The sequence below is a fragment of the Pollachius pollachius genome, assembly GCF_949987615.1.
Source record: "Pollachius pollachius genome assembly, chromosome: 12".
Classification (NCBI taxonomy): Eukaryota; Metazoa; Chordata; class Actinopteri; order Gadiformes; family Gadidae; genus Pollachius; species Pollachius pollachius.
In genome coordinates, this window is record NC_136945.1 from 9935997 (window position 1) to 9950935 (window position 14939).

A 14939-nucleotide genomic window follows, 5' to 3' on the forward strand; every position below is an offset into this window, starting at 1 on the left:
TGAGTTTGTTATAGTTGAAATCTGTAATCTACCGTCCCTTACGATATAACATACTCCTAGCCCTGTTCATTTATACACTTTTATACTCAGGAAAGTGTTAACTTTGATAGTGAACAACTATTCGACACACAAGCCTATTCGTAACAAAGAAATACCACCAACATCCAAGACAGGACGATCATTCCCCGCCCTGTTTCGTCGGAGAGTGATTTAATTGGCCAGTGCTCTCGAATACATGTCGACTATTGGTTGCTTTGAGTGTCAAAAACAAAGTGAATCAGGACAGTTGTTCCGCTGTGTCGGGACCTGGATAGGAAAATCAAGTGAAAAGTAACTTAGAGGAGAAAAGTTCATGCTGGTGTTTATTAAGAAGTCAGAGAGACATATGAAGGTATGCAGATTTTTTTTATTCATATTTGATCTCGCACAGTCTTTCTCTAGATCGTACAATATGTAATAAAGTGTAACTTCGACTCTTGCTGCACTCTATGGTCCAAGAGTAGATGCCAAACAAAGCGATCAATACTGGACTCAGAGCTCCTCCAAGCTCGACTTCCAAACATTGGCCTGTTGTGATCAGACTTCAAATGACAATTCGTTCTCCCATTAATGTATTTTTTTTTTTTACGAATAAAGACTAACGTTAAAGAGTAAAGGTAATCTGATCCTGCGTTGCGCAGTAGGTGATGTATAATGCGTGTATTGGCATTTGGTCCTACGAACTTCATACAGCCGGGTTTATTATTGTTGCTTTTTCCTCTCAAAAAGCTTCTCTGAGAATGAGTCCATCCAACAGAGGCAACAATACAGATATGCATCCTCTCTGGGCTATTATTAACATGAGAGGAAGTGCGTCTGTTTCACACATTGAGCGGACCACCCGTGGGTGCCTGACCCGGTAGCATGTGACAAAATCTGACGAACAAGATGGATATTGTGACTTACCAACTCGTACAATAGGTATTTTTGATAATCAAGACAAATGGGAAGTGACACAAGATAGCATGCTAGGCTATTTCAGTACTCTTAACTCAATGCACTTTTAATCTGCCTAACTATATGGTATTAACTGCGACTAATAGGCCTACACAGGCTTATTGTTTTAAGTGGGATTTAGTTAATCAACTTTTAGCGTACCACACATCAGTGACAGTGTAGTTACGCAACAATAATGGCGTAGGAACATAATACACCTCACATCAACAAGGACGGATGGGATACATCGACAACAACGTTCTACTTTACACAGTGCAACACATGTGCTATTAGTTGGGGGGTAGAAACAGATTTACATTCAACACCGCTTGCATCCTGAAGGGCAATGGAGAGAACAGATGATCTGTGGATGCAGTGAAGATTGCACAGTTCTTTAATGGGTTTACAATTGGCTGTAGTCACAGGCACATGGCTGACTAGGCTTAAAACAAGCACGGATTATGGAGACGCAGGGCTTTCGTCATCGAATGAGCGCCGAAGGAATGTATGGGAATATGTGAAATATATATTTCCCATGCTGTTGCTTGGTGTTTGCTTTACGAACAAAAACATTATATTTTGAGGGTTCATATAAAACTATATTATATATAGCCTATATATAAAACAATGATCAAGCAAAATGATGATAAATTGTAGCCTGTCCAATAAGGGACAATGGGTTCTTAAAAAAACCCATAAAGAAAACACACACACACACACACACACACACACACACACACACACACACACACACACACACACACACACACACACACACACCCATAGTGATTACAGAGGCCTGTGAAATTAGCAACAAGCCTGTAAAATCTTACCAAGGTTAATGTGTATGCTGTACTTATAATTAGCATTCTACCCGTGTGGTTAACCCACAGAACAAGAGTTCCGGCAAAAAGGCTGTTTACTCTCTCTCTATGGGGCGCTAAGTGTCTGTGTACGGATTAGGCAGTGTGCAGTTTAGCTTCAGCCTGGGAACGAGAGCGAGGGATTTCTAAGCGAGAAGCATTTCATGTGGCTCTAATCCAATCTTCCTTACCTGCTTATACTCCCTGTCCCCAGGTTCCTTTTTTTAAACGTCTTGCCGAAACCATAACAAAACGAAAAAACGAGAATAAAATAGATTTAAACTGCTCAACGGCTGCCGAGTTCAACCGTTCAATTGCTTCTAAGGTTCAGCAGCCAGTGGCCACTGGGAATGAAAAACAAAATCCTGGGAATACATTTTTTGCATTCAAATTTTCTCAAGTAAAAAAAAATAAGGTACAGAAGCTTCTCAAGCCCATATGAAAGGGACCGCAGCTTCCTCTGTCATTATGTAACCAACCCCCCCCCCCCATGCCGGCCCCCTCCATCTACTGATGAGTCCATGATGTGGAAAGTTGTATCGACCACAGGATGCTTAAAGCATAGCGGGCGTCACCAGTGGAACGGAGACTTGTTGCACACGACAAATGAACTGAAAATGATAGATAGGGGATGAGCCTAATATCTATGCAGGATCAATTTGTGTATGCTTTCTTAAGCATGCAGTACTGCTCACTAATTCGATTGCCTCAGAAATAATCTGTTGACTCACCAGGAGTCAACAGATGCATTCAGGCGGTTGTTTACAATGGTCCTTAACTCCCAGTATCAGGGAGCTTTCAACTTGATACCATTAACAGCTGTTATATCGTTTCAACGAGTGCCCGACATTTGTTGATGTGCGGTCATCATCTGGTTGTCCGCTGGAGGTCTGGAAAGTGCCCTATTTGCGTTCCAACTGCCCTTTTCGGTGAAGGAGGGTGGCAGGGACTGTGCACTCCACAAACGACCGTACCATATGTTTAGAAAAATGTCATGTTACATAAGGCCAACCCAAAGACCACATCTGTCACGGTGGGAGCTGTGGTGCTCTCAGTTCACACACAGCGGCGGAGAGGAACGGCAAATGTTTGAAATAGGACATCTTGTGTGTGTATCTATATTGTAATTGAATTTGTTCTCAAGAATCGCAGGATGAGTCAGTGGCTAAATGGCACACACACACATACACACACACTCACACACACACACACACACACACACACACACACACACACACACACACACACACAGACACACACAAACATCTAGCCTCACTGCGTCCGTGTCCTTCTGACTCCCTCCTCCGACGTACGTCAGAGATGAATAATGTTTATGTAGGCCTCTACTGCGACCGTAAGAGCACATAATGTGTTTTTGTTAAGGAGGGGGACTTTGGTGTTTAGGTAATATCATTAGATGGCCGTTGTGTGTTAGGCTATGCATTACGTCATTCTTGAATTACATTACAATGAATACGTCCCGGTGGCAGAATTTTTTAATTGAGTACGTGCTTGATGCTTACTATAATCTTTACTGTGATGGGCATTGGTCTGGTATGTGTGTGTGTGTGATTCCAGCTTCTGAATGTTCTCCTGATTAAAAGCAGAGAAGTCCAATGTGTTTAAAATGATTAGCATCCCAAACCCAATTATCGCTTTGGACTACTGAAAGTCAGACAAACATAAGACATCCCTTTCCATCGTCCATCAGCATAATAACACAACCAAATCATGAGGATATTAACCAGGGTTTGCATCTACAGAACATGAATTTAAACATGGTATTACTCTTCCCTCCTTGTGAAGGAGCCCATGCTGAACATGGAGACATTGAGCAAACCAGAGCTGCTGACTCTCTTCAGCATCCTGGAGGGAGAGCTGGAGGCCCGGGACATGGTGATCGATGCCCTCAAGGTAAGTACAGCCACACTGGATGTGTTTATGTATTCACCACACACGTATTATCATAGTAGAGCCATCCAGGGGAACAAAGTCATAGAGACATCAGACCAAATAAGACCTTAATTTGTACAGAGTTGTTGGGTTTGGATGTAAATAAATGTTACTGTTACTGCCGCTCCACCATGTTTGGTGGAGCGTCGTAGTCAGTAGATATGTGCTTTTCTTCATACTGGATTGCTCTGTAGAGAAGAATGTTTAAAAATATACTTTTTTATATGATTATTTCTATAAATCAAATTGTTATAGTTTTGTTCCTTAGTACTCCCTTAGTGCGATAGCATCTGGGAGGATTGGCAGGAGCGAGGATGGGCAATAATTCAAAAACTTTGTAATAACACAAGGATAAATTAGATAGAAGGAAAAGTAATTATTAAAATGTCATTCTTGGAAACGTGCAATGTGAGGTTTGGAATATTTGGAATATTTGAATATTAAGCTAGCCTGTCCTAACGTTGTATATACTTTAATGTAGCACACCTCAGTTGCATTCTTCGAAAAAACATTTGTTGGCTATTGTTTCTCACACACACAAGCACGTACACGTACACACAAACACGCACACACACACGCACGCACGCACACACGCACACACGCACACACACACACACACACACACACACACACACACACACACACACACACACACACACTCAGTGTTTAATTAACTTAATCATGCTGATATAATGGCGATAGTTCACAGCGATTCGGAAGGCTGGGAATTTTTGGAACTTGGCATACATCATCCTTTCTTATGAAAATTGAGCCGTTTAACAAGAAAATAGCTGGTGGCAGTATGTTACCAGAGCTGAGGGGGCGGGGGGGCAGGAGAGAAATGGAGCAACCACCCTCTGTGTAAAATAGCCCCTGCCTCTGCTGCCTGGATGTTTGTGCATTGTGTCTAGAGTCTAGACTGCATTCCTGGATCTCTCTGGAGGGGCATCTGGCCATCTAAGGCAAGAGGAGCTGGGAGTCTTCTGACTCAATAATGTGAGCAAGGGGGAGCAGGAAAATAAACGCCGGCCTTAACTGGAGCTGCAGGGGCGTTTTGGCTGCTCCGCTGCTTTCATCACTCCCCTGGCCTGCCCTGCACCCCTGGGGAGGGGGGGTCCGAGAGGTGGTGTTGGAAATCAATGGCACAGTGTTCACCTGCCTTCTGATTAGGGCGCCAGCCTGTGACTTGTTGTTGTTGTTGTTGTCGTGGGTAGTGGCTTGTTTGTATTTTAATCGCGAGCCTTAGTCTTGAAAGGGGGAAAAAAAGGGTTGTTCACAGGAGCTGGGTATTGATGAACATCGAAGTGGGGAAGCTGTATCATTTTACCTCAACGCATATTGTGAAGGTTATAAATGGTTTAGCTTGGCTCTTGTTCAAGACAGTAATCCCTTTCAGTGATTTTATACGTTTCCTTCTCCGGTGAACACTGGAAAGACTGTGGCGTTGCAAGGGCCCATGTATGGAATGTTAAGCACAGCCACAAATCGCCTTAGTCAAGTGTTTATTTGTAGTTTTCCTTTTTTTGTTTTCAACCAACTCTCCCTCTTAAACGGATTAATGATCCTTTCCTAAGTTCTTCTCTTGAAATACACAAACATTGAAAAAACTATCTTTTAAGAATAAAAGTCTTTAGAATCTAATAGTACTCCACCAGTTTATTTAGATTGTGTGAAGTCTATGGCGTCCACGTTTTAAGGTTTCGTGAGCTGCTGTGTCATATAAAGGCAGTGGGTTGTCACTGGCTTCTTTTATAATGTCTTCATATTAATGCTGTGAGACTATCAGTGGTATTCAAACCATCCACTGCATTTTTCCGCTAGTGATTCACAAGCACAGCTGCTCACTTCTCTGTGGCTGTGGCTTTTCACAGAAAGGAAGCCAGTCTCTGGCGAAGCACACACTCACGCAGTCATCAAGCCTACTGGCCTTCATTTGGAGAGGACTTCACAGGCTACTACTTTTTTAGTTCAAAGGGGACCGGGCAGGAAATATTTAAATGAACCCTTAAGCGGATCAGGTTTTTATTCAGATTGTCATGGTACGGGCGGAGGGCAGAATAGGCCAAATTAAGGCATCCTTAAAAAATGTGTCATGCTGTATTTTTCTTCTGGCTACACAGCAACATATTCAAATTGGGTTGAGTTTATCACCATAGATAGTGCTATGCTTTCCCAGTCCATCAGTCCGTTCATAAATAAGGCAGGTGTAGAGGCATTCAAATGAACGATAAGGAGTATTTATTTTGCACACAGGAATAGTTTTTCTGTCGTTTATAATTAGGCTATAATAATTGCTACTCGGGTCTTATTACAGATGCAGGGACTCACTATTTTGTTCCATGCAGTATCAATGTCACATTGAAATGTCGAGAGCATTTATCCTAGTCTTAATAATAAATGACTTTGCATAGAGAGCGCTTATTAAAGCCAATGTGTCTCTAAATTGTTCCATGAAATCCAGTTTTGATTGGTTTGTGTGGTATGCATTACTCTACGCGGTACTTTCTCCATATTTTTAAACAATGCCACAGAGGGGACAGAGCAATTACAACACAGAGTGGGGATTTGGTCTATCAGTCATAATCCCTCTGGCTTCTGTTGATGATGCCTGGGCTGAAGGCACTATGGCGTCTGCCTTTAAAGAGATCTATACAAATCCCCCTCAATCAATGTGGTGCACTGTAACTTAAAACGAACAGAACATGAAGGACACAATCTCTGTCTCTTGATCACCACATTGACATTTACACACACACACACACACACACACACGCACACACGCGCACACACACACACACACACACACACACACACACACACACACACATACACAGACACACACACACAGGATGAGCTTGGGTGAACTTTAACACTCATCGGTAGACGCACAAGGAATGCGTTTCCTGTCATCTCCTCTCCCTCGCCCCGTCTTCAGAGCGGTGCTGGAGGAGGAGGAGTAGGGGGAGGATGAAGAGGCAGGACAAACAAGACTGCCTTTGTGTGTCGCGCACGAACAAGTCTGTATGTGTAGCGAAAGGCCTGTGTGGGGGCTTTGAGTGGTGGTGGTGGGGGGAAAGCGGGTGAGAAAGACGGGCTGTTGGGAAACAGTGTGTGTGTTTGTATGTGTCGGTGGGCGTGCAACAGGGTTCCTGTTCACCGTACAAAAAAAGGGAGTAAAAAGTCAAGGGTGGTTTTTTGGATGAAAATGAACCCTCTGCTTCCCCTGTTACCTGAGCACCGAACTTCCATTTGCCATCATAACATTTTTTTTTTGTTCTCCTCTTGGTTACAATATGGTAATGCTATAATTGTTGTTTTGGTATTGACATAGAAATAGGACTACTGATTTGTTAACACAGTGTTAAAGTCTGATTTTACAACTCAAATTAAGTTACCTATTTCAGGACTATTTACTAGCCCAGTTGATTTATCTGAATTCTGCACTGCATTTTCTACTCACGTCCTTTGTTCTTGGGTCTGGCTATTTCTTCTACCATTTTATATTATCTTCAGAAATATTCCGACGTACAGTATATTTACACACAAGCCCCCATGGCAGCTTTAGCACTGAACGGCCATGAAACTGACATGGCAGCCATGCGTATTGTGATATGCACTGAGGTGAGGGTGCGTGCTAGTCATCATTCTGCTTGTTAATGTCATTCCTTTAAAGACATCCTGTCTAAGCTGCTCCCGTGTGTGAACCGTGCTCGAGTTATATCATATCACAGGCAAGGCACTCTAGAAATAACACTTGATAAACATGTGCTAATGCTTTGAGGTAGCGACTGAAGCCAACATTCTCGTGGTGTTGTTGTGTTATCTCAGTAAGCCATGTGACCGTCTCCATGAGTAGCATGGGAAGAAGGGCCTGCTATCAGTTTGAGATGTTCGTGCCAAACGTTGGCACGAACACGTCAAGGGAAATAACCCAGGCCATTGTTAAAAAAAAACATAACCATGATGAAGCAGATCCAGTTTCCCCTCTGAATGAGCTGGGTGTAATATAACAGTTTGAGAATGTACAGAATGGACGCTCTCCAGGAGTGGAGCCCAGATAAAGGGAAGGGAACATGGGCCGCATTCCTCCCCGTGCTTCCAGACTCTCTCCTTCTCTGTCTCCCTCTCCGTCTCTCTAGGATCTCCTCGTTATCAGTCATCAGGAGCTCTGCCGCCGGCGTCCCTCACACGAACCTATCCTCTCTAATCTCTTCATCCTCTCTCTCTCTCCTGTTGAAAACCTCCACCTCCACCTCCACCTCAGCCCCCCAGCCCCCAGCCCACAGCTCCTCTGTAGCCCTGCCCCACTGCACACAGCACAGGCTTTGTGGTGGCCGGCCCCCTTAGGCCTGCTGCTGCTACTGCTGCTGCTCCGTGTGGAGGGGCATGGCTCTCTGGCACTGCTCTCCCTTCCACTGCTATGATGCATCAAACAGGGTCTGTAAGGGGGCTGTCCAGACAGAGCCAGACACAGACAAACACACAAGATCCGGCTCTTCAGATCAGTCAGGTGTTCCTCATTGTTTGCGTTTTTCCATCTACCCTTCTTTCTATTTCCTTCTCCTCTTTCTTTAATGGAACCATCTTAGTAATGTCTCTTCCCAACCTGTGAATATTTTACTATGGAGTGTAGCAGTCAATGTGAATCGGATAAGCTTCAACACCATCTATGTAAAAAAACAAGACGGTACTATAGATAATATCCTCGGTCCGTAATGATGTTGAAGCGTTTCCCGGGCTTTTCTCTCCCCTCCCACTCCAGGCCCAGCGCAGAGAGCTCTATGTCCGGGAGCGCTACGGGAAGTACAGCCTCAGCGATCCCTTCTTGGCCCTGCAGAGGGACAGCGAGGCCGTGGGCGACCAGAAGAGGCACCTCATGGGCCACTCCCCCTCCACCTCCAACCCCCTGGTGGTCCTCAAACTGGTGGTCAACCACTGCAGGAAGATGCAGGACAAGATGTTGGCCCAGCTGGCCGCGGCCGAGAGCAGGCACAGAAGGGTGGGTCTGTGTGTGTGTGTTTGTGTGTGTGTGTGTGTGTATGTGTGTGTGTTTGTTCCGCTGGTTTTTAGGCTGAGGTGAAGGTATTTTTCCATTCAATGGGCTATATTTTATAAGGGCCCACCCATGCAGATGAAGCAGGGTATTGAAAAACAAATACGTCTTAGATCCGGTTCACACTGGTTTAGCATGCGTTGCGCGTGTGTCAAATCAAGGAGCATAGTTAAATAAACAGTGTGCCATTGAGCGATATGGAGCACATGAGCATAAACTATGCTGTGCATAGCATGCATGCAATACCATGTAACTTTGCCTGCGTACCACGCAACATTGCAAAAGAAATTCAAGCCAACATCAAAGCTGTTTTTGTGAAGACGATTGGATGGAATCTGTGCTTGTTGGACTAAATTGCCACCAGCATCCTTGTTTACCGAAATTGCATCGCTTCAAACAAACCGTAATTGCCTTTAAGAACCCATGAAAAAGAGTCTCGGGGAGGTCTACCATTCATGCCCCTGTGTGTCCCCCTTGTGGTAATATCAGGTCATTGCGGACCTGGAAGAGGAGAAGAGGAGGCACGCTGAGGACACGGCCGAAGGAGATGACGTCACCTATATCCTGGAGAAGGAGAGGGAGCGCTTACAGCAACAGGTGCTCCATTTAGAAAAGTGTGATCGATGGATCACCTTGGAAACAAATCGCCCATGAAAGAGCAACAATGCATAATTGATTCAGCCACACAGCCATCTGCCGCATCACTCTTTAGACTAAGTTGACTGAACGTCACCCTAATGGATGTAGCATACAATTTTTTTGCATGCCTCTCCCATATTCACACACACACACGCACACACACATACAGACGCGCACACGTATGCATATTGCTTGCCACATGACGTATCGTGGGCTCTATCGTAACTCTACCGTGATGCCGTGTCACAGAAACTGAACCCCACTAAACCCCTGTACAGAGAGAGAGCGACTGGCTACACTCCCCTGCTGTTTGTGTGCAGCTGGAGTTCGAGCGGAGCCAGGCGCGGCGGTCGGAGAAGGACCAGCGGCGGCTGGCCGAGCAGCTGGACGAGGAGCGGGCCCAGAGCAAGCAGGTGACCTCGGCCCTGGCCAAGGAGTGCAAGTGGGCCGGAGCCAGGGCCCTGGAGGAGGGCCACCGCCTGGCCGAGGCCGGCCACAAGCTGGAGAAGGTAAGCAGGGTCGCGTGTTAAGACATCCATCATGCCCGGCGTGGACACCTCATTTACATGGAAACCGCCCGCTCGTCTAGACTTTGTTTGTTAGGGCGGGCAAGAGAAGATGGGTCTATGTTATGGCCAGACGGGGAATTTTGGAACTCCCAGCCAGAAAGATCTGCGGTCAAAGCACAATGTCCAGATGCCAAGATGTCAAGAGCAACTCATTAATGATATTTATGTAATTTAATGAGATCGATATAAAACTCATTATCCGTTCAGATGAAAACATCTACTGATTGAATAGTAAGTAAATAGTCAGTTCTTTATCGAGTGTGTATGTCAGTGTGGCGCCTTGCTGCGTGATAAACCCGTTTTGTCGCGACACGGCAAGGATGAGAATAGTGTGTCTTGATACTGTTGAAGCAGATGTTAATCTAACATCTATAAAGCGGACACTAAAGTGGGATTTTAATGTGGGGGAGGAGATACATAGATGTTTAATGCACGTTATCAAGCGATGCGCAAATGAGGCGTTGGGTTCTGAACCCACCTTGTGTTGGAGATCCTAAACCCCACCCGCTGGGTCGGCTTGGTGCGGCGGCTATGATACGACATGAGACTACTCTGACAAACACACTCGGCTGAACACTGCAACCCCGCCAGCGGCACACCTCCCTGACCACATGTCTTATGTCATCCATTACCATACGTTTCAAGGCCTGTTTTTAAGGTGGTATATCTTACCGCCGCTGTGCGTCTCGCGTACAACATGAAACACGTTGTTAAGATCGCTGTATTAAAATGCCTTGAACCCTCTGGCCCCAGGAGAAGGAGGTGTCACAGGCCCTGCAGCAGCAGCTGGAGGAGGAGAGGAGGAGAGCACTGAGGATGGAGGCCAGGGTGGAGGAGCAGCTGGCCGAGTTCGACACGGAGCGAGAGCAGCTCCGGTCGCGGCTGAAGAAGGAGGAAGCTCACTGTTGCCTTTTACAGCGAGAGGTACCAAGCCGCCGTTCACCGTTCACCACTGCCGGCGCGTCCATTACGCAATATCACATTACAGTGAGTGCTGCTATACGGATCATCAGCGCGGCTGCGATCCGGTCGTAGTTACGGGGGCGCAAGCCGAATGCTGAATTTCCTGCACACTTTCCTGCTTCTTTCTATTGGCCTATCCGTTAATGCAGGCCAGCTAGTTGGTCTACTTCTGTATCATGTACCTTCATTTGTATGATTCCATTTACTGTGCATTTACGCTGCTGTGGACAGGCCTGTCTTGATTCCTTTGAGTTCACAGCTTACGCTCGTTCATTTTATTGACGGTTATTAGAAACACCTGTAAAGCGTTACCATACATGAAAGAGTTATTCATGTATGGTTAAAAGTCCAAATGCTGATATGCTCTTTAACAGCACTTATGGAATGCCTCTTGTCCAATTAAAATGAGTTGGTTGGAACTGTAAAGGTAAACAACAGCTTGAACCTGGAAAGATTATTCCAGTCCATTTGTTTCGTGTGGTTGGTTGGAAAAGGATCTATTGTGTGAAGTATTGGGGAGTCTCATCGTTAAACCTTATAGCTGTAATTAGGGGGGGGGGGGGGGGTTGGAGAGGAGGAGGAGGATGGGACGTGGGCGGGGGGGAGCAGCATATTTAACAAAGGAAAATGTACGACTGTTTGGCAGTTGAGTCCCAGTCTTACTGTTTCCTCCAGCCTGACTCTGGTTTTCTCTCCTTTTCAGCTGGAAGTACTGCGGAGGAGGCTGGAGGGGACGACTTTAGGAGGAGAACCGAGGGCGGAGTGCGTGGGATCCACGGAGAGAAAAGAGCTACATGCTACGAGCGAACCTCTGGCAAACAGTCAAACAGAGCTAGCAGCAGCCGAGCGCTTTAAAGGAGAAGGGAAGCCAAACGCTCCCTCGTTCCTGCCAGAAGTCAACGGTCAGCCCCCCGACCAGGAAGCGGACGGCGCGCCTCTCAGCCCTAGCGGCGTCGTTCCAGTCCTGTCGGAGGAAGACTGCCGGTCCGCGGTGCCCGTCCCACGCCAGGCACAGAGCTCCGTGGCCTCCTCCTCCTGCGACCCCGAGACCACCGGCTCCTCCCCTCCCCCCGCCCAGCGCCCCAGCCCCGGCAGCCCGGGCAGCTTCCAGTCCTCGTACCAGGCGGGCATCAACCAGCGCTTCCACGCCGCGCGCCATAAGTTCCAGGGCACTGTGGATCCCGACCTCCCTGCTTCTGCGTCTCCCGCGTCTCCGGCGCAGGCCGGCCAACCCGCGCCGCCGCCCTCAGCGAAGGACCCCGGCCCCCCGACCCCGAGTGTCTCTCCGGAGGCCACCCCGGTCAAGCAGCTGGCCCGCAGCACCGTCACCCAGGTGCTGTCCCGGTTCACCAGCGCTCAGCAGGGCGCCGCGGCGAGGCCCGCCGCACCCAACAACTCGCCCTTTGGCACGGACTACCGCAACCTGTCGGCGCCTCTGTCACCGGTCATCGGGAGGGCCCAGGGGGTCCGATCGCCGACCATTCCGAGGGCGGAAAGGGGCAACCCTCCGCCCATCCCTCCTAAGAAGCCGGGCCTGGCCCAGGCCCCAGCCTCGCCTGCCCTGGGGGCCAGGTCGGCGGCGCTTTACTCGGAAAGCCCCATCGCGGCGAACTGCGGCCTTACCTCCAGCCAGGAGGGAGTGAAGGAGCTGGACATGGTGGTGTCTTCTAACTGAACCGAGCGGAGCGGCCGGCTGAACCGGCTCACCCAAACGCAGCAGCTGCTGGCTCAATGGGCTTCTGAAAATACAGCTGTTATAGCTAAATTAGCTGACCAATCATTTCAAGTCTTTTTGCTGTACCGCAGGATCACATGATGCCATGATGGAATTTGTGTCTTCAGCCTTGATGATCAAAGAAATAACTCAGATAAATCCATGTAATTATATTTATTTTATTTTTATAATCAAATGCACTATTACGAGTATGAGGGGTACTTTTCATATTATTTCCCATATATTCCAATATGCTGGTCACGCTATGTTTTTAAATGTATATTAAACAAATTTCTGGCCTTAAAGTGGCAATCTCGAAGATTTTCTTGTAAATGAATGTCACTATATATCGCCGCAAGAGGAAAAAAGGATGGTGATTGAGCCTGTGGCTCACGGAGGGAAGCCCTTGCCTTTGCAGTAGGTGAATGTTAGGAACTGGGTGCCGGTCGCGACATCGTTGGGATCTACGGGAACAATTCCTGCTTATCACCAAAGGGTTTGCCAAAGAGAATTAAACAAATCTTGAAGATTGCCACTTTATTAATTCATTTGATGGGGTTATCGATCATCAGTTGGCCTAGAAGTTGTTTTATTTTTATGTTTAAAGTACTATCCTAAGCAATATGAAAATGGACAATATCATCTGAAAACGAATGTATATTGACCAGATTAAATGTACACTTTTTTTTGTATATATAGATTAAACATTGACTAGTCACATATCTGTACTTAATTAATTAAGTTGAGTTCTTGTTATTATTACTCCAAATTAAAGCTTGATTCTTTGTTAAAAAAATGCTTACATTTCAAAGACCTGTATTTTATGATAAAATGCATTAAACTACTTGAAGTAACCACATTATTTTATAGTTCAAGTCCAATTCAATGTTTATCATCTGTTATTTTCAAATGGAAAAAAAAGATGAATAAAAACTCTGTGAACCATGAATAATGGTTCACAGAGAGTGCTTTAGGGAAAGTGAGTACCAAGTGCAGAGATCACCTGAGAGTTATTCATGAAAACAAAAAGAACAAAAAATGAAAGCGCACTGGTCGAGCACAATTTATGAATTGGGACTGGTGAGTCTAATGAAGCATACGAGAAGACGTCAAGGGGCCTGACAACAATGACCATGGGATTAGTGCAAGCGACATTTTATATGTAGGAAGAATTTCATAACATCACTGGCTGGTCAATTGGTTGAAACATAAGAGGACCAAGCAGCCAATTCATGCAAGCATTCCTAAACACATTGGAAAATTTGGTTTTAAATCAAAGCTTTTCCACATCTCCCCTCAACACCAAGATGTATTGGATAGAATAATTCCGTCTGCAGGATCAACCAAAGTGCAGGACCTCTGCAGTTAACACCGACCAACCTACATCTAAAATGAGGCCCATGGAGTTAAACCCATGGACCTATTAAAGAAACCATGGACCTATTAAACCAGCAACCAACTGGTAACTACATGCCGCTCCAAAGGAAAGGCTTCATCATTTGTGTAATAGACAATTAACTGCCAATACATAAGTCCCAATAACCGTAACAAGAGAGCGGTCTGTTACAACTAAAAAAAAATCGTACTTGTATTTTGACCAGGGCTCTTGCACTGTATGTACAACAAGTGTCCTCTAGAGGTCAGTGTGTTATATAAATGCAGGTAGTCAGACATAAACAAATAATGTAGTCCTGTGTTATAAATGTAGTAGCAAATCTTAAGGTATTTATTGTGCATGTGGCCTACTTGCAGACAGTTTCATTTTATCCCTTTTCAAAACAGGATTAATAAAGCTATTCTAATAACTATTTTCCATGTCACATGCCTCATTATAAATACAAGATTAGTAGTTTATGAATTACGATCTCAGTAAATGATTCATCACACGCACACACACACTTAAGCACACACACGCACACACACGCACACGCACACACACACACACACACACACACACACACACACACACACACACACACACACACACACACACACCACACACACACACACACACACAGTTGCCAGGTGGTCCCTTTTGGAGGAGAGCCAAGAGCACCTGACTGTTTTTAGAGCTCACTTTGACTGCTAGGAAGAGAAGTAGCCGTTTAGTGTTCACCTTCTCCGCTCTATTAACCTGATTAACATTCCACCCCACATTGGAAATAAAGGATCACAATTGAAGCAAAGTTGTAACCAAATCGGTCCAGGGC

At 45.9% G+C, this 14939-nt stretch overlaps 1 protein-coding gene across 2 annotated transcripts; it reads left to right on the top strand.

Moving 5' to 3' along the window:
* The first annotated feature begins 281 nt into the window (after positions 1-281).
* Positions 282-13579, top strand: LOC307083547 (CTTNBP2 N-terminal-like protein). 2 transcript variants are annotated; one of them, XM_079747464.1, is made up of 7 exons: positions 282-391; positions 3645-3752; positions 8554-8790; positions 9334-9441; positions 9762-9992; positions 10806-10976; positions 11719-13579. In XM_079747464.1, the coding sequence occupies exons 1-7, from the start codon at positions 353-355 to the stop codon at positions 12688-12690; spliced, it is 1866 nt and encodes a 621-aa protein (XP_079603590.1). In that variant the 5' UTR covers positions 282-352; the 3' UTR covers positions 12691-13579. The 2 variants fall into 2 exon arrangements, with proteins under 2 accessions (XP_079603590.1, XP_079603591.1); XM_079747465.1 differs by having other exon boundaries at positions 9804-9992.
* The last annotated feature ends 1360 nt before the right edge of the window (positions 13580-14939 follow it).

Excerpts from the sequence above, each read along its gene's own strand:
- LOC307083547 (XM_079747464.1), top strand. The coding sequence starts at position 353 with ATGCTGGTGTTTATTAAGAAGTCAGAGAGACATATGAAG. Across the intron at positions 3,753-8,553 it reads TGGTGATCGATGCCCTCAAG|GCCCAGCGCAGAGAGCTCTA; the intron begins GTAAGTACAGCC and ends CTCCCACTCCAG. Across the intron at positions 9,993-10,805 it reads CCGGCCACAAGCTGGAGAAG|GAGAAGGAGGTGTCACAGGC; the intron begins GTAAGCAGGGTC and ends CTCTGGCCCCAG.